This window comes from Ambystoma mexicanum, chromosome 7p, assembly GCF_040938575.1.
Source record: "Ambystoma mexicanum isolate Mex_15411 chromosome 7p, UKY_AmexF1_1, whole genome shotgun sequence".
Classification (NCBI taxonomy): domain Eukaryota; kingdom Metazoa; phylum Chordata; class Amphibia; order Caudata; family Ambystomatidae; genus Ambystoma; species Ambystoma mexicanum.
This window is the reverse complement of record NC_090939.1, coordinates 119906545-119931160: the sequence shown is the minus strand read 5'-3', so window position 1 is coordinate 119931160 and position 24616 is coordinate 119906545. Positions and strand designations below refer to the sequence as shown.

The following is a 24616-nucleotide window of genomic DNA, read 5'->3' as shown; positions in this document are numbered from 1 at the left end:
AAAAACTTCAAAAATCATGAACATCTCACCAATGTGACTGTTGTACACCACCACCGAAACACAACATCACATTCTAAAACGTATATCTAAGTACACAAAACACAAACTATTTTTTGGGGAATTGATATAAAACACAACATTTATCAATGCCCAACACAATGCAGGTTTTTGAGGAACTGAGGTCCTTATACAGAACACCAACTAGTTTCGGTGACACTAAATTATGTGCTTTGCCTTCCTCAGGGTGAACATTTCAAAGTACTGTCCAAGGGTGATATGTGCGCCAGTTAATGTAAAGAATCATTATTGCGGCCACCTTTATTTCTTGATGAGCTGCGTAACTGCTTCAGTGCATGCAGCATCTTAGGTGGCACGGAGGCGTGGATCCGATTGAGCCGGTAGCCCGTAACTGTGCAAATTGACTGGAAGATATAGCGTCCTCAGACAGATCGAACGGCACAGTGGCGTTTTACACTGTAACCGGAAATGGATTCATGAATTCATCTAATTGACATAGGTGCAGCTCTCCATGAAACCACATAATTACCCTCTTCAACGGAACACATTTTATCACTTTCATGCGGGATAAATTGATGAGTTGTTCCTACGCTGTTTCAATTAATTAATCCCGTGACCAGTAGATTACACAAAGATGGCCACAACCTGTGCATTGTCCTACGGTGATATTTTACTGCTGATATTATTGTTAAATTTGATCTGGATAACATTACAAAATGTTACTCAGTCTCTTTATCGGGTTCGCGTTTCTCCTATCCTGTGTCAGTTGCTTTGGATCTCGGTGCAAAGTTGGTTCAAAGCCTTATGCACGGTCCACCGTGCATTCTTTCGCACAGGGGCTGAGGATCTTCAGTCTAAATTCCGTGCCTATCTTCCCTCCTGTGCCCTCTGCTCCACTACTTTTTGAAACCATGTTCACCATTCGGGAACTGTTCTTTGTGAACTGAAAGCACACTTCTCATCTTTACCCCTGGATAACAGTTACAGCTAAAGTGAACTCTATCTTAACTCAATTGTCTGTCAACCACCACCATGACTGCACCCCTTGAAAAATGTGTTGCACGTTGCTCCTTTCCTTCCTACTCTGTCCCCCCACCTCCCGGAGTCACACTTCCACTACTTTTTTTTGGTACACTATTACAACTGATGTTGCCTAAACAAATTCAGCAAAGTACATGTATGACCGTTCTGGTGAGAGCCTGTCCACGCATACCTTATCCCTCTGACCTGTCTGTTAGAATTTTTCAACGCCTTGCTTGCAGAAAGTGCTGCCGGCATACATACCCTTCTAAAGCAAACAATACGGTTATATGCTTACAAAGGGGCCCCTATACACATTAATCAGTGCAAGGGCATTTAATGGCAACGGGGGAACTCAAGACAGCATTGGTCGTGCGTTATGCCCTTTCTAGCAAAAGTGCGTCCTCTCCAGGGCCGATCAATCCCTTCCTGTGTGTATCTTTAGCCGGTAAACAGGACCCGGTGCTATGAAAAGCAGATGCCCTTACTCAACGCACACTCAAGGTGAGGTGCCTCTTGTTCGGTGCCCTCGTGTGGTATTTTAAGAGGCAAGACAATGGTTGGCTGACCTCAGGGTATAAGGGGGGCCTGGATCCATTGCTCTTTCCAACATGTTGCTAAAGAGTGGGAGGAGACATTTGAGGCTAGTGGTGGTGCTGCTGGGTTTGGGACACGCAGCAGTGTGTTTTAATTGAATCCTGGTTTCCATGGTTGTTCAGATTGTGTGATTCTATGCACATTTCTTTGAAACCTCCCTCCCCTGCCGCTGTGCCGCAGATCCCTTATATCTAAAAAATAAATCAATATCTAAAAAAAAAAACACTCAAAATCAGAATGAAGACAACTATTAATTAATGTGAAAAACACAGAGAATTCTGTTTTGCCTGCAGATGATTTAGTCCTCAATACTGCGTTACACAAGTCTTCTCGCTCACGCTACACAGGACTTGGGAATTTAAGGAGTCCCATTCACTCCTCTAGACTGATAACCACCTCTAGAAGTTTGTGGAGCATGAGCAAGGCAAGTCATTGCACATGACCAGGTAGTTAATATAGCACTTAATAGTAGGCAGTCTCTGGCACAGGAAATGATGTGGTTTGCGCAGGATCAGACAATGTGTTCAAGTGTGATAAATTGGGATTAGGACACAGGTCTCCAGCTTTGACATAAGAAATTAATAGCCCACACACACAAACACTTTAGTGAGCTGCAATAGACTGGTGATTGAAGAGGATGACTTTGAGTCACTTCTAATTAACTTTGCAGACACCATCTTGAAAGCTGAGTTAAATTGTCTAGAAAAGAAAGAGGTAATCGATGCCAAGCAGTGAATATGGTGATAACTGTGCAAAACATGTGTCTGAGTTCTCTATCTTTCAGTACCTGAACACAGTCTGTACTTGGTGCAACCCACGTGTATATCTTTAATTGTTTCTACACCACACACACATCACAAATACACACAATGCAAACACGTATACAGCTGTGGGTGCACACACACACACACACAAACCACACCGTGCACACACACACTATACACAAACGCCACACACACCGAAAAGAACACATAAACCACACACCCACACACCTCACACCACACAACCACACACACACCACACATAAAAACGTGCACATGCGTGTGCACACACAGACACAGACACACACACACACACACACACTACATGAGGTCCATGGAGAACCATTTGGAAGGGAGACCTGCTTACCAGACTTTTTCGGTCGTCCTTGCTCGGTTACTGATGTATCTGAAAATATAAAATACAAGTGCAGTGCTCTTAATAGATAGCTCGGTTTGTTCTCTGCTCTACCAACACTTATGGCTACACAGTGACGGATACAATGCTTAGCGTACTATAAGATGGAAGCTTTTCTGCAGACTGTGGGGCTGGGGACTGCTTTTGAGAATTCCGTATAGATTATTCAGGAACTGTGGAATGTGAGAGAACTGTAATAGAACAACACTGCACTGCAGAACTCTGGACGTACTTTATCTTAACATGCATGTGCACGAAAGTCACTACATTTAAAACGGAATAAAAGTGCCAACAACAGGGGGTTCAGGATAACAAAGATATGCAACCCCAGGAAATGATGCGATTTCACCTTTTGTCTGTAGCATCATTGGGCATTTTAAATTGTTCATATATATAATCATATAATGCGTAATCTAGTATAACAATAACATACATGCATGTGGTTACATGACACATTACAAAGACCACGTTCTCCTCTGCAACATTTGACCTCGCCCATGAACGTTCCGGCAAATTTGGCAAGCAACTGATTCCTCCACGAACGAACCATCAGACGATCATTGGTGAAGTTCCATCGACGTTTTTGTATAAGAATTAAGAAAGGCCCCACAATAGCTGTTTTTTTCACCCTCTTTGTTTTACAAAGAGCCAACAAATAGGCTTTCAGGATTCAGGACTTGAAACTGCCTGCTTCAATGATCAAAATATAAAACACCTCACACTTGAAATTAAACCTTAAGAGACACTGCACCACTAATCCACCACAGCCACTTGGAATATTTGGTACGCTGTACCAGTACTATAGTCAAAGGCTCTTGAACTAGTGGTGAAGTTTGAGTTAAGCTCTAGTTTCTAGTGTGGGGGGGAGGGCGTGTTCACGTTCCAGGACTATTTGAGGTCCTACATGTGTTTGTGGTAACCTTACGTTGGACGTTCCTAATGTCTGCAGACCTTACGCCTTTACAGCAGGAAATTTGAACTCTATAGAAACATATAAATAGGACTGCTGCACCTGCCAATGTAAGTTATTTTTTTCTTGCGCCTCCACACCGCCAAACTATACATTTTAGTGCAATACGGTGTCATTAACTATCTAAAAGGAGATAGAAATGGTATTTCCCCATTCTAAATATGACTCTCTTCCTTTCCAATTATACATTTACTTTTTCCAGAGAATTTAATTTGACTCCAATTTCATGAATATTCAATCTCAAGATGGACCATTTCATACGAACAGCATTGCATGACATTCACCTGCTCAGGTATTTTATGAATGTGTTATCCACTTTTACAATCTATTGGAAGAACAACCTTCTATTCGGTCTTTCCATTAATCTCACATTTTCGAAATTCCCCATAAGCTTGTTATGCCACATTATGTATGGCCTTATCTGGTGATAGTCTTGTGGCTAATGACTGTTATTCTATGCATCACAAATACTCTATTATCAGTGTCATATATCAGACGTTTGAGATCATAACTGTAATTCTATACATCATATATTTAATTATGTTATTTAAGTGAACATATTTAGAAGTCTAGTCATTTCGATTACCTGACCTGAAAAACTTGTTAAACTATTTCATACAGACCATCATGTCTACTATGTCCATGTAAGAGAAGAACAGTCCTTGAGTTCTTTCACTTCATTAAGGAACCACCATAATCTAGGTGAATCCTTCTCTAACCCCATTGTCAAAATAAGCAGAATGAATCCAAATTCTATTTGTTTCTAATCACTACCATCATATGCCCTCCAAAGGTGGGACATGGATAAAGTCATAGCTGACTTCATTAGAAGATCGAATAGAAGACCTCATCTAATTTGATCCTCAAACTCTCATGAAGAGGTATGCACAATTTAGTTACGAAAATTAACGCTACAGAAACTTTGTGAATTATTTGAGAATATTCATTATCCCTTTTACTTTTTTCGTCATTACAGTCTGTAGGATTAAAACACAGAAGTGAATAAATTAAGAACCTTTTTAGGAATGTATCATGAGAAGGAGCATGGCATGAACTAGCCAGGTGATTAACTCGTTGATTCCATGTGTGATTTTGAATTCATGATTTAACAACTTCAAAGAAAGTGAAACTGATCATATTTTTTTAACTCATTCTTTAGATAAGATTTGGAATTTTGAAGACTTATGAGAATATTTGCCCACTCCTGAAGAATGGATCCTCCGGAAACAGGAAGAACAATTTTATGTTTTTGTTTCTATTTCTACTTTATTCTAAAATCCTATTTGATATTAAATATTACACATTGTTACACTAAATCTTCATCTCTGAAGACCCACTTGAACATTCTTGTGAAAACTGTTTGTGAAATTGTAACTTATTAAATATCAACTGCCCCCAGGGACAGAAATTAAGGTGTGCAGGGGATGGGAGTGGCCATCACTGTAGGACACTGTACCTCTTTTCATGATTATAGTGACTTTATGTGCCAGAGTTGTGTTTTTCTACACAGCAAGCAAAACCTCAATTGAATATAAATACATTTGCTTTAAACTTCTATAAGAAATTTGGTGTGCAGCTGACCCAAACACATAGACAGAAATTAAACTCAATTTGCCAGAAGAAAATTGAAAGGCACCGATTAAGGACATTGGCGGCTTGTGAAAACTGTATTAAAAGAAACAGCGATAATGGAGATTTAAAAATAAATTGTGTATGTCAAGACATTGGTGCAAGTCCCATGTAGAAAAGTCAGAATGTAAACGCAAAATGTATTTGATGTTTGTAGGGACTGAAGGAAGAGCTGTGTGGAACGCAGTGGTTTCTTTTCACAGCAATCCAAAAGGTGAATCCCTGCATCTGTTCTTTTTTTTCTGAAAGCAGATCTCCTTGAAGCTCAAAGAGCCAAGACAGAGAGCAGGGTTTGTGTCAGACTAAAGGGTTGATGAGGTTAATAGATGACCCCTTAGATAAACAGAAGATCCAGTTAATGGAAGTAAAAGCTTAAAAATACATGGATTAAAAAAATGTGATTAATGGTGAAGTTCAGGACCTGACTGACAAGTGACATGTTACAGAGACCACCACATTATAACAGAAGGTGGAGCTTGCCTCTCTTCTCTCAAGGATAAGTGAACAGATGGTCCATTAGCCCAACGAGAAAGAATACAAAATATTTTGTGTCAGGCTTGGATCAACAAAGGCCAGAGGCCAGGCCTGGACACAGATCTTGGGAACATTAATCTGCCAGTTAATTGAAGGGAAAATATGCATATCAACCATTTTCACACAGGAGTGTATGCAGCATTATACTTTGTCCAGAAATGGGACAAATATCTCTGCAAAGCTTATGAAAGGGACCAACTGTGTGGTTCAACTCACATACAAATTTGACCTTGGGAGTTATAACCTGAAATGTGATTATGACTTCCTAGAAAATTTCATGAGGCAGAGATTTTGGAAGATAGTAGCTTAGTGAAGTATTAAACTGTATGTAACATTCTGTGACACTGACTTTTATCATTTCTGAGTAATTCATAGAAAACTGTCATTTGAACCTGAAAATGTGTGCCGACACAGCACTAATTTAATTAAGTCTGGCAAGATTGTAATGGGTTATTTATAAGCCGCTTAATATCCTGAGATTTCTAAGCATGGACCTGTGTATTGAACATCTGTTGTTCCGCGTCATCTTGCTTCCAGCGAGCGTGTTGCCCCTGAGCTATCCTCCAAGGATAGGACAAAGCCACAAATATATATTGTAGAATGCTTATTTGTAAATTAAATCGTTTTTGCCATCTTGTAGTTTTTCACTGCATATTTGAAACTATGAAAATGCTATCCCAGATTGATGGATTCTTACATTCACAGGGATGATGCCTTGTAACTACAGGAACCAATCATTGCAATGGGATTTACAATAACGGTCCAATCCAAATCAAGAGCTAACAAGCTGGCACATCCTAATTTTAAAAATTGTGGGCGTGATTATGGGTTCATAAGGAGACACACAATGAGAATAGGGGAGAACTGTCTGAAATCATCTGGGTTGGAACTGCTGATAAATGTGCTGGAGGAAGCCAGGGAAATACTAAAATCTGAATGGGGTCTACACAACGAGAGGCAGAAAAAGGGATTATTGCTGGAGGCCATTTGTGACTGAACCAGAGGGGGCCTCTAACCAAGTCCTGATGTTTCCCCTGAGTATCCTGAAGCCTTGAGGACTTTTCCTAGGTGCAAACCCGAGATATTGTATGTAAGTAAATGTATCCAACCAAACCAAGTCTTGTGGGGATCTATTTGATTTAATAGTTTTCCCATTATTGATTGAGTGAGTAGAAATGTTGTCACCAAGAAATAATGTAATTAATTCCCCTATTGCCAACTAACATTGGGGTGATTTTGTTAAAATTCAAAATCAACATCATCACTTCCAGGGTGTCAACAAATATAGTCTGGTAAAGAAATTGGGTCCTCCTGTTTCTCATTGCCAGCCCCACAATTCCCTAAAGGGAAAGGGGTACTTGTAATTCCTAATTGTTCTCTATTTATCAGATGCTGCCTTAAAGCACAGGGGTGCTGAATGTAAACTGAATATCTGGGTTATTTTGTGCTGTGGCAGAAAAGTGTTTTGCCAAATAAAAAAAAAAAGTGAAGTCAATGATTGAAAAGCATAGTCTCTACTGAGAGTGAGTAAGTAACTTCTGGTAGAAGAGTTATTTTTTCATTGCATTCTGGTGAAGGAAGAAGGGTTCTATATATATATACAAATTGCTTTCTTTTTAAAAGTATGTTGTGCTCCAAAACTGCTAGCCGTTCCAAGTGCACGGGGAGATTAAAAATGCAGAGTGCTGCATGTGTGAAACTGCTTAAGCCAATACGAAAGTATTGCATGTTATTTAAATTAAACTTCTTGTAAAGTGTAAGGCTAATGTGTATGATCCACTCATTTTTCAAAGTGCTACATGTTATAATGTAAAGTATATTGTGCAGGGAAAAAGTCTGTGATCTGTGTTATCCTAAGCCAATTAGTGTTTTGAATTTCTGTGAAAAGAGAAATGTTAGGAAAGAAAAGCATTTGGGCCACAGAGCGAGATGGGGTGATTTGTGATTGTGTACATATATACATGTTCCTATTCATTAATACATATATATTCTTTCTATGCACCAGCCTGGTTCTTGGCTCATCTATGACATGATTCTATATGAGTCACAGACAGGGCTAGGGTGAACATAAAAGGTATATTGGTGTGGGACCTTTGATTGGGGAGAGAAATAATTCACTGCATTGATTGTTGCCACATACATATCTCCCGGAGGCATCTAGTGATGAAATTGTGTGATTGCAGCTATTTGTACCAGATATCCTAATCATATTCTATGTATGGATACATAACAAAGAACATTGGTATATTCATCATGGTTAGCACAGTAAGATGTTCATCATACCAAAGGCAGCTACAAAACCGAACATGGACCACATATTCTTGCGCACTGTTTGAAGGTGATCATCCAAACAATGTTTCAAAGGATGGTCTATGTTTTTTAAGAGAGTTGGGAGTTACAAAAGGGGTGTGTTCAAGGTGAACCTTTCTGTTCTATGGTTTTACTTAAATACCCCATTCGAAAAGTGGTGATTAAGCAAAGGTCATTGTTTTGTGGAGTGACCACATGTAATAGTTAACTTCCAAAAGATCTTATCATGCAACAACCACAGTTAGATGATGCACTCCTAAAATGAAGTCAATTACTTTAGTTGATCCATTAATGCAAAATCTCCATGCAATACTCTCAGTACAAAAGCAAAGCAAGAGAACTGGCGTGGAACAGTCAGTGGAATGTGTTTTTCAGTTAACTCATTTCTGAACAAATTGCAAATTGTGTTAATTAAACCCAGATACATGGATCACTGTAACACAGGTGGCGAACGCAATGGCTTATTTGAAGCTTCTAATTCAGAGCAACCCCCATTGGATGGTGACTGAATTAAAACCTTACTCAGTTGACTCCACTGATGTCTCAGCAACAGCTAATACCGACTTGCAGTCTACACTTGACACAGTAAGGGTAACACAAAAAAGGTTGCTTTATGAGCTAGACCAACTTATTAGAGCTTTTAGAGTTATTTACCCACTAGGCAGGTGCTAAAAGCTTTTTAAGGTGTTTGACATGCCTAGAAAAACTGCAAGTGTGGTTCTCCAAATGTGCATCTACGCCTGGTCTCCACAATTACTTGTCATATCTTGCTAACATTCGCCTGTTCATGGCTACCATGTGCCAACGTGTCAGGAAGGTTCTAGAATGGTTGGGCACAGAGGGAATGGATGCATGTCACATGCTGCACAGTTTATTGCTAAAATGTGTGCAGCTTAAGAACTATAGTTGCATTTTATTTAATAGTTACATTGGGTTTACAGACTGTCATCTCCTAAATCAGTTCCACTGCTCCCATTAAGGGTCACAATTTATCAAGGTAGGTAACCATCAAACTATGAACCTCGAGTATCCTATGCGATTAATTACAATATACCAGCAAGCCTAAAGCCCACAGACTCCTTTCAGATCCTCAATGGAGCGTGGATTCTTCAATTTCCACCTGCCAATTTATCCTGACCTCCATTTGTATTTATTTTATTTATAAAGCGCAGCCAGGCCCCGGGGCATACGGGCGCGTACGTTAGATATGGTTACAGTTACAATTAGGTGCAATAAACAAAGGTTACTTTACAGTTACAGAAAGTTACATACTTAGTATTGCAAATACATACATACGTAATCTAAGATAAATACATTAATTACAAGAGTGTGCCGTCAGCAGTCAATCGTGCTGGGATCAGGACGGTTAGGCTGTCATAGAGTCCATGTTGTGAAGCCAACGCTTCGTGTTGTGTTTGAATAGGTTAAATTAAGGTTCTGCCCTTAAAAGCGCAGGGAGTGTGTTCCATAGTTTAGAAGCTTGTACGGGGAAGCTGGCTCCACCCGAGTTGTGGAGTTTGAATCTCGGTGTTAGCTTGTGCTGCTCTAAGTGGTCTTGATGATGTGTGAGGTGTAAGTTTGTTGGTAAGGTATGCTGGTGCAAGGTTGGCCCTGGCTTTGTGTGTGAGGGCCAAAGTTTTGAGGGATATTCTGTGCTCTACTGGGAGCCAGTGTAATTTGCGTCTAGTCTCCGAGATATGCACCTTTTTAGGGATGTTGAGGGCAGCCCTGATGGCATTATTTTGAATTACTTGCAGTTTGTTGATATTTTTGTGGCTAGTGCCTAGGTAAAGGGCATTACAGTAGTCTATTTTTGATAGGACTAATGCTCTAGCAAGAGTAATGCAATTGGGTGAAGAGATGAACGGTCTACATGCTTGCAGGTGTAAGCGGCTGATGATGCTACTGCGTTAGTTTGTTTGGAGAAGGATAAGGTGGAATCAATGTAGATACCAAGGGTTTTAGTATTATTTGAATCGGGGATGAGATTGCCATCTATAGTGGAAGATTTGAATGCGGAATTAAGATTTTTAAGTTTGGAGTGAGTGCCAAGGATGATCAACTCAGTTTTTTCGTCATTGAGACAAAGTCCATGATGTGCCATCCATACTTGTATTACTGAGTATATTTCATGAAGGGTTTTGCTGTCTGTTTCATAGTTACCCAAGATAGGAATGAGTATCTGGGTGTTGTCCACGTAATTAATATACGTGACACCCAGATAGTTAAGGATATCAAAGAGGGGCTTTGTTAATGCATTATAGAGCGTCGCGGACACACACGAGCCTTGCGGGACTCCACAAGGTACTGGTGAGGGTACAGCTAAATCAGTGGGAGAGAAGACCCTCATGGTTCTCTTCGCGAAGAAGGAACTGATCCAACCCGTAGCTGCGTCTGAATAGTGTGCTGCAGTTCAGAGCTGCCAGAAGCATAGAAACTGCTCTCCTGAACATCCGTGAGGACCTGCTCTTGAACCTCGACTCCAACACTTCGTGTGTTCTCATTCTGCTTGATCTCTCTTCTGCCTTTGACACTGTCAACCATGCCATCCTGCTCAACCGTCTCCGTGATAACGTGGGTATCAATGGTCAGGCTCTGGCGTGGCTGACCTCTTTCCTTTCCATTCGACCCTCCCAGGTCCAACTGGGGTCCTTCCTCTCTGACATCCTTTTCTCCACCTGTGGTGTCCCCCAGGGATCTAATCTCTCTCCCTGGCTGATTAACCAGTATCTGGCACTCCTCGCCCACCGCATCGCCGCTCTCTGCCCCAACTTCCAGTGCTATGCGGACGATACCCAGCTCATTTTCAGGCTACCCTCTGCCTCCTCCTCTCCTTCCCTCATCTCTGACTGTCTGTCTGCTATCCAGGAAATGTGTGCCGCCAATGACCTCTGCCTTAATGCCAGTAAGACTGAGATTCTACTCATTGGCACACCCACTCCCTCCTTCCCTGCAGCTCTCTGGCCAGCCTCCCTTGGCCCCCTTCCTGCTCCTACCTGCAAGGCAAAAAACCTCGGGGTCATCTTCGACTCCACACTCTCATTCTCGCCTCATATATCTGACGTCTCTAAGAAGTCACACTACCAGCTGCACCTCCTCAGAGGTATTCTTCCCTTCCTCTCCTTCCCCCAGAAGCTCACTGTCTCCCGAGCCCTGGTTCTCTCGAAGCTGGACTACTGTAACAGCCTCTATCTTAATCTGCCTGTCTCCACTCTCCGCCCTCTGCAACTCATCCAGAACAGACCTGCGAGACTTGTCCTTGGCCTCAAGCCCAGGGACCATATCTCTCCAGGACTGAAATCTCTACACTGGCTCCCAGTGGCTGCGAGGATTAAGTTCAAAACTCTCTGCATTGTCCACAGGGCCTTCTGGGGCCTAAATACCTTCAACTCTCTCTTCCTAAATATCTTCCTTCCCGAGACCTTTGCTCATCCGTCTCCAACTCCCTCAGGGTCAGCCGCTTCTCGAAGCAACGAGCTGGGGGTAGATCTCTCTCCGCGGCAGGGGCCTCCCTCTGGAACAGCCTTCCTGCCTCCCTGAAACTTGAGGAGAACCGTCTCCGGTTCCGGAAGCACCTCAAAACCTTCCTCTTTGCTTCTGCTTTCTCTCTCCCCTCCCCTGCTAAATTCTTCAATGAAACTGCACTGAATCTGTAACTGGGCCACTCTCAGCGACCTCGGTCCTGGGCCCAGCTACTCTCCACTTGCACTGCCTCCCTGGCAACCCCTGCACTGTGGGACTGTCTCTGTATTCCTACAGCCCCCCCCTTCCCAGCACTTGTCTGCACTTACCTTGCACTTGCCACCGGCTGGCCCTATTTATTTATTTTTATTCTACTTACTTTGTACTGCACTTCCCCCTCCCCTTCCCCTTGCACTTCTTCCTTTCACCCTACCCCTGCACTTGCGCGATCTGAATGACACCTGGCCTAGTAGGATCGTTGTCTGTCTTCCCCTTGTTCCCCCCTCCCTGCCTCGTCGCGCCTTGAAACACTTGTGTATAGGCGCGTTACAAATGCCATATCATGTCATATCATAAGTGGTCACAAAGTGTTTGGTGGTTGACCAAATCAAAAGCTGCTGACAGGTCAAGCAGTAAGAGGAGTGCAAGTTTGCCGTTGTCTTTCAGGATTTGGATCTGGGTAGTGAGATCTATTAATGCAGTTTCCGTACTGTGTCTCGGTCGGAAACCGGATTGCCTAGGTCCCAGGAGATTGTTTGATTCTAGGTAGGCCTGTATTTGTAAATAGGCTGCTCTGTCCAGTATTTTTAGTAAGTAAGGTACGGTCGTTATCGGCCTGTAGTTAGACGGGTTGGCTGGGTCAAGAGTAGGTTTTTTGAGAAGTGGGATGACCCACGCGTCTTTTAGGTTGTCAGGTACTACACCCGATTTGAAGGAGGCATTGATGAGGTTGGTAATGAATGGTGCCAAATCGTGCGCGGCTGCTTTGATGATCGGGGCAGGGCAGGCATCACTTTGGCAATTTGATGGTTTAAGTTTCCTGATGATGTTTTCTACTTCCCAGATTGAGAGGGGTGAGAAGCTGAAAGGTTTACAAGTTGACTTAAAGGTAGGTGATTTTGTTAGGTAATTGTTTGCAGTCAGGGTCAGCTAGTAGCAAGGATTTATTTGCATTGATTTTAGATTGTAGGCAAGCTATTTTATCTAATAAGGCCTTCTGAATATTACTACACCATAGTGCGTCAGTAACACATTTGTCAATAGGGGCAATAGGGGATTCTAATTATTTCAGAATCTTAAAGAGTTCTTTTGTGTGGGATTCCGCTTGTTAGGGGGCGATGATGTTCAGTGCTTTGAGAATAGCCTGGTTGTATGTATCCACTAAAACTGTAGGGTCAGCATCTGAGTCAATATTGTTCAGGATGGGGAGGAATATGGGTAGGAGTTTGTCAGGTGTAATGTCTTTCTTATTTCACGTGCTGGTGGCTGGGGCGATGATAGGGGCCGGGTGGAGTGTGTTGGCTTTGATAGAAAAGGTTATTTTATGATGATCCGACCAAATGCATGGGTCATTGGATAGGAGATCAATAGAGCAATTGAGGTGATTGAGCCAGTCCAGTGTTCTGCCTTTGATATGAGTGGGCTCATGAATAATGTGGGTGTGACCCAAGTCAGATAAGGTGTTGGCTAGGTCATGGGCGTTAGTATTCTTAGGGTCGTTAAAACCAAGATTAAAATCCCCAAGTAGGATGTTGTGAATAGGGTTTGGTGTCTGTGGTTATGAGTGATGCAATGTCCTCTATAAAAGAAGAAATGGGACCTGGTGGTCGGTAAATAACCGTGTGGTTAGGTGATAGCAGTAGTTTGATGGACAGGGATTCAGCAGAAGGGATTTGAGCGTCCTGGATGACTTTAATGTCAAAGGTATTTCTGAATATGAGGGCGAGTCCACCTCCCTTTGTCTGAGTGGTGTTTCTGTCGCATCTAATTATGGCATAATCATTAGGTATAGCAAGGGCCAGAAGATGGACCGGAGGCAGCATTAAGCCAGGTTTCTGTGACTGCAAGGAGATCAAGCTTTTTGTGAGTTATAAAGTCAGCGATGTCGAGAGCATGGGCAGGGAGAGACCTAGCATTCACCAAGGCCGCTTTAATAAATTTGTCTTTTTGAGGAATTTTTTTCTGGTGGTATGGGTTGGTCATGGAAAAGGATATGGTCTGGCTTATCTGAGTCAGTGGCCGAATTAGCAAGGTTGTGGTCAATATGCGAGTGTTTAATACTACTGTAGGTGTACAGTTGGGGTTTTTTGGTCCACAGTTGGACTCTTAATCTAGAATTTCTGGTGAAAATGCTAGGGTGGTGAGAGCATGGAGAGGTATGTGGGCTGGTTCTAGAATTCAATCTAAGGTTTCTATTAGCAGTAGTACAAGGTTGGTTAGGTGTTGGTCTGGTGGCAAAGTGGCGTATCCAGAGTGCTGGATCATCCAGGTACGGGTTAGCAGGTGTCATGGTGCTAGGCCACGAAGAGAGGGTAGTGGTTACCATGCGTGTGCTGGTGTATGTGTCTTGATTGGAGTGTAGGTCAGGTTGACTAGTCCAGCGTCTAGTGTAAATGGGTAGATGAGAGTAGTTAGGCACCAATACATGATGTACGTAGCGTTGCAAGTGTGTCTATTAGCGACCATAAGGCACAACACAATCAAGTGTAGTCTGTAGGCATAGGCACAACACAATCAAGTGTAGTCTGTAGGCGACCAAAGGCACACCATATGTCAATCAAATGTGGTCCATATCCTCAATCAATAATAATTCATGTGGTCCATATCCTCAATCAATAATATTTCAAGGAAAGCCTGATGCCAATCTGGCTGTGCTCATCAGGAAGATCCCAAATAATCAGGTTCCAAAACAGGAAATGAAACCGAGTTGTTATTACTGAAGGTACATCTTGCTCTAGATGGTTGTGGAGTTAGGGAGGGCTAAGAGATGCATGTATTGAGGTCCTTCCCACCCTGTCTGGAGCATTTGATGGTATGAACAAGGCGACCTACTCTCTTCTAAGGTCATATCCATTGTTTTGTTTTCCAATGGTTTCTTAGCGATCTGACCCAAAATACAAAATAGGAAAATTCAGCGTGCCTCAGGAATTCACCCTGGTCTCTTTACTATGTAAAATCTATATTGGCTCTCTTATTAGACTGTCAAAAAACTGTGGAGCTAGTGTTCATTAAATTGTCATCATTTCATGGTTAAATTTCGATGCATGTCATAAAACTTACTGAACGCATATCTATCATACTTCATAGATACACACAAATAGATTGTGCAACATAATTACAAAGTAAACTAAAAATACAGGAACATGGAATCAATAGATAAAATAATTAATACCATGACTAATGTGCGTTAATTCAACAAGTCTGAGTCTGGCATCGCAGCTCTAAAGTGAAGGATGCTTAATTGCTTCAGATTCCAACACCAATGGTGTTCTAAAAGATTCCTGTCTTGTTTTGTAAGCACTATGAAAATATATGTCAGCTACATGAGTGGTTCAAAAAAGCCAAGGTCATGCACTCCCCTCACTTCCTAAGCTTGTTACCGGTCCAGACAAGCTATACTAGCAGTCTGCAATACATACAGTCAAGAGAGAGGCCATTCTCTTTTGTAGAATGAGCCAGAAGTGTGTTTTACTACTTTAATTTGAAAGACATCCCTCAGCTTCAAAGAGTTGAAAATCACTGAAAATGATGTTCATGCTGATACTCCTGTTTTGGTGAAGGAGGATCATGCTGAAATCTTTGCTCTGGTGAAGGAGGATCATGCTGAAATCTTTGCTCTGGTGAAGGAGGTTCATGCAGAAATCTTTGCTCTGGTGAAGGAGGATCATGCTGAAATCTTTGCTCTGGTGAAGGAGGTTCATGCTGAAATCTTTGCTCTGGTGAAGGAGGATCATGCTGATATTCTTGCTTTGGTGAAGGAGAATCATGCTGATATTCTTGCTTTGGTGAAGGAGGATCATGCTGATATTCTTGCTTTGGTGAAGGAGCATCATGCTGATATTCTTGCTTTAGTGAAGGAGGATCATGCTGATATTCTTACTTTGGTGAAGGAGGATCATGCTGATATTGGTGAAGGAGGATCATGCTGATATTCTTGCTTGGGTGAAGGAGGATCATGCTGATATTGGTGATGGAGGATCATGCTGATATTCTTGCTTTGGTGAAGGAGGATCATGCTGATATTGGTGAAGGAGGATCATGCTGATATTCTTGCTTTGGTGAAGGAGGATCATGCTGATATTCTTGCTTTGGTGAAGGAGGATCATGCTGATATTGGTGAAGGAGGATCATGCTGATATTCTTGCTTTGGTGAAGGAGGATCATGCTGATATTCTTGCTTTGGTGAAGGAGGATCATGCTGATATTCTTGCTTTGGTGTAGGAGGATCATGCTGATATTCTTGCTTTGGTGAAGGAGGATCATGCTGATATTCCTGCTTTGTTGAAGGATGATCATGCTGATATTCCTGCTTTGGTGAAGGAGGATCATGCTGATATTCTTACTTTGGTGAAGGTGGATCATGCTGATATTCTTGCTTTGGTGAAGGAGGATCATGCTGATATACTTGCTTTGGTGAAGGAGGATCATGCTGATATTCTTGCTTTGGTGAAGGAGGATCATGCTGATATTCTTGCTTTGGTGAAGGAGGATCATGCTGATATTCTTGCTTTGGTGTAGGAGGATCATGCTGATATTCTTGCTTTGGTGAAGGAGGATCATGCTGATATTCTTGCTTTGGTGAAGGAGGATCATGCTGATATTGGTGAAGGAGGATCATGCTGATATTCTTGCTTTGGTGAAGGAGGATCATGCTGATATACTTGCTTTGGTGAAGGAGGATCATGCTGATATTCTTGCTTTGGTGAAGGAGGATCATGCTGATATTCTTGCTTTGGTGAAGGAGGATCATGCTGATATTCTTGCTTTGGTGTAGGAGGATCATGCTGATATTCTTGCTTTGGTGAAGGAGGATCATGCTGATATTCTTGCTTTGGTGAAGGAGGATCATGCTGATATTGGTGAAGGAGGATCATGCTGATATTCTTGCTTTGGTGAAGGAGGATCATGCTGATATTCTTGCTTTGGTGAAGGAGGATCATGCTGATATTCTTGCTTTGGTGTAGGAGGATCATGCTGATATTCTTGCTTTGGTGAAGGAGGATCATGCTGATATTCCTGCTTTGTTGAAGGATGATCATGCTGATATTCCTGCTTTGGTGAAGGAGGATCATGCTGATATTCTTACTTTGGTGAAGGTGGATCATGCTGATATTCTTGCTTTGGTGAAGGAGGATCATGCTGATATACTTGCTTTGGTGAAGGAGGATCATGCTGATATTCTTGCTTTGGTGAAGGAGGATCATGCTGATATTCTTGCTTTGGTGAAGGAGGATCATGCTGATATTCTTGCTTTGGTGTAGGAGGATCATGCTGATATTCTTGCTTTGGTGAAGGAGGATCATGCTGATATTCCTGCTTTGGTGAAGGAGGATCATGCTGATATTCTTACTTTGGTGAAGGTGGATCATGCTGATATTCTTACTTTGGTGAAGGAGGATCATGCTGATATTGGTGAAGGAGGATCATGCTGATATTCTTGCTTTGGTGTAGGAGGATCATGCTGATATTCTTGCTTTGGTGAAGGAGGATCATGCTGATAGTCCTGCTTTGGTGAAGGAGGATCATGCTGATATTCCTGCTTTGGTGAAGGAGGATCAGGCTGATATTCTTACTTTGGTGAAGGAGGATCATGCTGATATTGGTGAAGGAGGATCATGCTGATATTCTTACTTTGGTGAAGGAGGATCATGCTGATATTGCTGAAGGAGGATCATGCTGATATTCCTGCTTTGGTGAAGGAGGATCATGCTGATATTCATACTTTGGTGAAGGAGGATCATGCTTATATTGGTGAAGGAGGATCATGCTGATATTCTTGCTTTAGTGAAGGAGGATCATGCTGATATTCTTGCTTTGGTGGAGGAGGATCATGCTGATATTCTTGCTTTGGTGTAGGAGGATCATGCTGATATTTTTGCTTTGGTGAAGGAGGATCATGCTGATATTCTTGCTTTGGTGTAGGAGGATCATGCTGATATTCTTGCTTTGGTGAAGGAGCATCATGCTGATATTTATGTCTCAGAACAATCATGAATAATGGGGAATGCAGTAACCAATTTCCACCTTGACTAATGCTATAATCGTCATCCTGAAAATGTGGCTGCACTTTTTAATTGGCTTCAAGTGGGCAAACATGTAGAGCAGGTTAGCATGCAGTGTCAAGGGCTGAAACTGCATTGCTTTAGCAATCACATCACTACAGAATGGTGGTTGCTATTACAAACTACACAGACAATACACAAATCCTCCTTCCCCTCACAGGAGATCACATACAGGAAACCACCACACTTAACACCATCTAGGAGATCATCCACACCTGGATGCCCCCGCAAAGGGCCCTGCCTGAATGATGAAAAAACAGATATCTTACTTGTTGGCAGTCCAGCCCTACTCAACAATCTAGACCCAGCCTACTGTTCCTACATGATAGACGGAATCACAATCCCAGTTTCACCAGCAGTGAACACACTGGGAATCTACCTCATCACCACCTTACACATGATGCAACAAGTTAACGCCATTGCATCCTCTGCTGCCCACACTATGAAACATATTAATGCCAGCAAACCCCTCCTCTCCACCAACCACTGACTCACCACTTCAAGAGCCATCATAGGGTCAAGAGTAGACTACTGCAACGATAGACTTGCAGACACCTCTGAAAAAAACATCAGTAAAATGCAAATCATCCAAAACAACACACTCTGTGGTGCCCTTGGTCTTCTAAAACATGTTCACATCTCAGCTGCCTGAACAATGGTTCATGTGCTCCCAATTCATGAACACATAAAATTCAAAATAATGTCTCCATCACCCACAGATGCCGTACCAACACTGCCCCAGCATACCTATCAAACAGACTCACACAAGCCCACTCGACAAGGCTCACATGCTCAGCCTACTACCACCGCCTTTCCATCCACAGATTCAGGCACACCAGAGGAGGGAGCACCAGCTTCCCAGGCACTGCCTTCAGGCTCTGGAATGTCTTTCCGCTCACCCCTCATTCTGATCCCTGAAAACACCTACAAATGTAGCTATTCGTTTAATTGGCCTGTTCCAATTGTCCTCAGCCATCTAACTCAATCCAGGACCTTTGTCCAGTAACCAGCACCAAGATGACTCTGGGTTAAGCTTGTTTTACAAATGAAAAATAAGAAAAGAAATAAATAAGGAGGCCTACTTGGTCATTGAAGATTTTCTCCAAATTGTCTCAGCCCAGCAGCATCTAACCAGGCGATCCCTTTAATTTCTCATCATTTCTGAACCTTGACCTTGCCAATTTCCCCAAGTTTAATCTACCTTCCAATTTCCTATCAGGCCTTTCTGTATGACATTTCCTATCTGTAAACAGGTAAGATGGAATTTTCCAACAGCCCTTTCAGTATGGCAGTCCCTATCTCTAAAAGGGTAAGAGGGCATTTACTGTCAGTCCTTTTCTGTATGGTGATCCGTATCCCTAAAAGGGGAATAGGGAATTTACTATCAGGCCTTGCTGTATGGTGATCCGTATCCCTCAAAAGGGGAAGAGGGAATTTCCTACTTGGCCTTTCTTTATGTTGATCCGTATCCCTAACAGGGAAAGAGGGAATTTCCTATCAGGCCTTTCTGTATGGGATCCATATCTCTAAAAGGGGAAGCAGGAATCAGGCCTTTCTGTGTGGTGATCCGTATCCTTAAAAGGGGAAGAGGGAATTATTTTCGAACAGGTCTTTCTGAATGGCAAGCCCTACCTCTAAAGTCCCAACAGGTTGAATATTTGCAGCTTCTTGGGTCGCAACTCAAGAAAGGAGTGCACCAGTCAGGAATGAAGAGAACATAGAGAACAGCTTGTTGTGGTACCTAGCACTTTATGTGCTCTACACGCTCACCCAATAACTGTTCAGCTGCCAGAAAGTTGCAGGTTGCAGGGTCACAGTTTATCAGTTGCTGAGACTGCTTCCTCCTCAATCACACTTCTCTCTAATATGTTTCCTATCGGGAAGTCCTCCGCTCGAATCAGTCGGTCATCATACAATAATAACCCACTGCATGGCCGCTGTCACAGCCGTCTCTACTGCCAAAGCTGTATCCCTCCTTATAGTGCATTTTTAAATATCAGGTTATAGCTATGTAATGTAATGTAAATGTGTCTTGTATAGCTCCCTTCTGCCCTTTTGGAGGCCTCGCTGCATGAGGCCTTGCAAGACAAGAGGTGGGGGTAGCTGGAGTGAGATAGAGAAGAAGTGTGTCGCTCCAAGATTGGTCAGTTGAAGTCAGTGCTGCAAGGTCCTAGTTAGCCGCTGGTGTAGGGGGAGGGGGCGTTGAGTGATACATGAATTGAGTGGACATTGATGTGATATTAAACATGAACAGATTAGTTACCAATGGAGTGACCACTGATGCCACAGTAGATGTGTGCAGGAGGTGATGATGTCATGGGCAACTTGTGGAATGGGCAACCGTGTCAAAGCAGACACAGATGTAGTGGCCACTGAGAACATAGTGGTAGGCGCAGAGTGAGACTGATAGTACAGAGTTCAAGCACAGAGTGGCCACGGTTGTCATAATAGACATATGCAGCATGGTCCCTGATGTGTAAGAAAACAAGTGCTAAGTGATCAAAGATGTCCTAGGAAATATGTGCAGAATGGACGCTCATGGCATAGGAGATATTCGCAATATAGATCCTGATGTCACAGGGGATATGTGCAGAATGGAGGCTGATGTCATAGGAGATATGTGCAATGTAGATCCTGATGCCACAGGGGATATGTGCAGAATGGACATTGATATCACATAGGAGATATGTGCGGTGTAGATCCTGATGTCACAGCGGATATGTGCAGAATGGACATTGATATCACATAGGAGATATGTGCGGTGTAGATCCTGATGTCACAGCGGATATGTGTAGAATCGACACTGATGTAAAAGTAGACATACAATAAGTAGTTAATGATGTTATACTGTACATATGTGTAAGAGTGGCCACGGATATCATAGACTACATGTACTGAATGGACACTGATGTCATAGAAGACAAGCAGAGAGTTGTCCCTGATGCAATCTTAAATCTCCGGCTCAATCCCACTAACCTTCCCACCCTATTCCCCTTTCAGATCCATCAAAGCGCCTGGGGACCACTCCGGTGGTGGCGGTGGAGACGGTGCATGGCACAAATACCATTTACATTAACATTATATATGGAGAGTGGAGAGTAATGCTACAGTAAGATGTGTGCAGTGAGTGTTGGTGTCATGGTGGATGTGTGAAGCGGGCACAGATGTCATAGGGGAGAAACACACAGTGTCATGGACATTATAGAAGACATGTGGAGAGCGGGCCCGATATTAGTGAAGACATATGTGGAATGGGTAGATTGTGGCAATCACAGAGTGGCCACTAATATTACAGATTATGTGTGGAGTGGCTGCTGATGACACGGGTGAGATATGGAGCATGTACTGATATCATAGGTGATAAATACACAGTAGTCACTGAAGACATAGCAGGCATGTATGTGTACAGTGGACCCGATGACATAGACGTCAAGAATTTAGTTATTACTAATATTATAAGGGACATATGCAGACTGTTCTCTCATATCATAGGAGACATGTCCTGAGTAATCACTCATGTCATAGCGAACATATGCAGAGAAGGGCCCATGTATGTCATTTGCGACATGTGCAGAATGGTCACTGAAGTCATAGAAGGCAAGCATGGATTGGCCACTGATGTTATACTAGAAGTGTGCAGTGGCTGGTGATTTAATGGGAGACATGTCTGGAGTGGACTCTAGTGACATTTTAGAAAAACATGGAGTGGACCCTGAGATCATAGTAGATGCATTCAGATTGGATGGGATGTTATAGGAAACATGTGTGGAGTATGTAGGCATTGCTTTCTTAGAAGGTATACACAGAGTAGCCACTGATGTCACAGGAAACATGTGCTGAGTGGACACTGATGTCAAAGATGACTAGCATGTAGTGACCACTGATGTCATAAGAGACATATGCTGATTTTCCTTCAAAGGAGACGTATTCAGAGTGCCCAACAATGTCACAGAAGAGAAGCACAGAGTGATCATTGTTGTCATAGTGCACACACACTGAGCGATCTCTGATGTCACAATGGACATATGATGATTATGGACATATGATGATAGAAGACGAGTGTGCAGTGGCCGATGCTATTTCCTGAGACATGTACAGATTGGCTATTGATATCATTGTACACAAACACGCAGGTGGGCCCTGATGGCATAGTAGGGAATATGCCCTAATGCTTCGGGAGAGAGGCAGGCATGCACGCTGCCCTGCATGGTGCTTGTGGGTTTTTTGGGATGAGGTGGTGGGTATCGGTATTGGACAATTTGTAGCGGGGACTCATGGAACACAAGCACCAAGAATATCACAGCTTGCTGGTGACTCAATACAGGCCTCGATGCATGTGCCCCGTGTAACGACTAATGCTCTTGTTACAAAGAAACTACAAGTAGAAGCTCAAGTAGATGTGCACAAAAGTGGTTTCTGATGGGAGCAGTGGGCACATAATTGGGAATTGCATTGACAACTGACGCATGCCTCTTATTGGCAATAAAGGTCCACTATCCATCCGTGGATCACTTCAATTCAATCTACACCTGTCGAATGACAGCTTCATTCACTACATTCATACTTGTTCATAGCTTTAAATAGATAGTTTCCCTGCTCTGAGTGGCCATTAATGCTCTAATTTGAGGGCCAAAAAGAACACCTTTTGTAGCATGCTCTGTGTATAAACCACCTCTTTGTGTTTGGCCCAGATCAGAATATCAGAAGATAAATGCAGTACACAGTCCACTGCCTTCATGCTGTATAACAATTGACAAGAGAATCAAAGTGATTCCATTGAAATTGAATCCTCATAGGAAATCACTGCACCTAATACTTTGTTAGCAAATTCCTCTTGCCTATGAACAAAATGAGTTGCTCATAGAAATGGGGCTCATTATGACTTTGTCGGTGTTGAATCAATGTGCTGGTATTACCGTATACTGACATGTTTCCGCACGGGCAAAGTACAAGTTTGCCATATACCGACATGTTTCCGCACGGGCAAAGTACAAGTTTTCAGTGCGGTGGGGGAATGTATCCACCACCCCACTGACAAAAATAGCTTGTGTTACTGGCACCGAGTCCTGAGTGGTGGGGATTTAGCACTCTTAACGGCAATCATAATCTGGCGCTAATACCTTTGGGCCAAGTGCCTTTAACTGTGTTAACATTTGCCGGTATCCTGGCAGAATTACCGCCAGGATACAGACAAAGTCATAATGAGGCCCATGGTCTTTAAATCCCCAGTTCGGTCCTACTAAATATGGCTGTCTATGTAACCCCTACTATTTAAGTAAAGTCTCTTTGTTGAAGTATTTAATTAATTGTAACAACTACTCAACGCTGAGAAGAGTAATGGGGACAAATATACAGTATGCATGCATTTACAAATGAAAATAGGGCAGGCCTTGCATTTCCAAAGTCTGATCGAAACCTAATAACTCACCCTTGCTATCACACGGCAAACAGAGCATCTTAAAGGAGCTTAGATTACACTTTGAAGGATAAAATGGGGACCACCTTGTAAAATTCATTGTTCTAGTAAATTGGGAATCAAATAAGAAAATAGTGACCAACATTCTTTCGGGTCTGAGAATTTGGAACATGATCACTATCTAAATCCAAAGTTGCCCATCATTCTTAGTCTTTTTTTGCAAAGACATTCATAAAGACAGCAATCTGTACTTAGGACTCTACACATTTAGTTGAACTCCCAGCCCATAAAATCTGGGCTATTACGCAGGTCTATGCAAACAGGACGAGCATACTCGTCCTCTGCATTTAAGTGTTCAGCCATGCAATGTCCGTCATTGCCTTCAGGTGCAAATCAAGGTGCACAGTGTTCTGGCTCTAACTATTTGGGAAGCAGCACTCCTAAGAGTCACACCAAAGGACACAATTGACAAGAATGCATCAAGTGAATTGTTGATCTAATGACCCTTGGTCCTCGATCCTGGGGCATCTCCTTTCTCTTTTGTGAATCCCTTCTAGCAAGCATCACCTTGGAATAGGCATATTGGCCTTGGATTCTGTTTGCTGTTGACCTATGTGCTGTGCAGTGTATATAAACAACTTCTCGTCAATTCCCTGCGGACACGGATCCATTTCCTACTGACAATATACAAATAGTAATGCATACAGTAGAAGGGAGATTGGAAGCTCTCCCGGTTAATGTTTATAAAAGTTGTATTGGAGTGGGTAGGGGCTCACACACTTACAACCCACTTAAATGTTTTTATAGTGATACATTTGACAAGATGGTGAGTGTGATGATCATACCGTTTTCTGGTGGTGAGTGTAATCCATATTTTGGTGGATGTACAAAAAATGAATATTATGATGTGACGGAATGAGAAAGTTGGGGGTTACTACCTATTTTCTTTAATTCCTCCTTCAATACAAATCATAGTAAATGCTTCATAAGGTTGTTGGATGACTTAAATCTTTGTTTTGTTAATGGACATAAGATATCTGATGAACCACTTAAAGGGGTACACATGTGCAAAATATGACCCCCTAATATGTATTTATAATTAGACCATAGGAATGGTGGAGGGTAATGAAATCCAGAGTAACCGAATTGGCAACAAGGGAGCATCATCAAGTAATGCTGTTTTTATGGCTAAATTGGGCTTGC

General features: G+C 42.4%; 1 protein-coding gene across 4 annotated transcripts in view; it reads right to left on the bottom strand.

The window, feature by feature from the left end:
* GAP43 (growth associated protein 43) overlaps positions 1-24616 on the bottom strand; it is a 283328-nt gene that overhangs the window by 104017 nt on the left and 154695 nt on the right. For 3 of the 4 annotated variants that reach the window (XM_069635907.1, XM_069635909.1, XM_069635906.1), the window contains exon 3: positions 2764-2802. The exons of the other annotated variant lie outside the window; for it this stretch is intronic. In XM_069635907.1, the coding sequence (XP_069492008.1) occupies positions 2764-2802 (39 nt within the window). The remainder of the gene's footprint in view (positions 1-2763; positions 2803-24616) is intronic. 4 annotated transcript variants of the gene reach the window in all.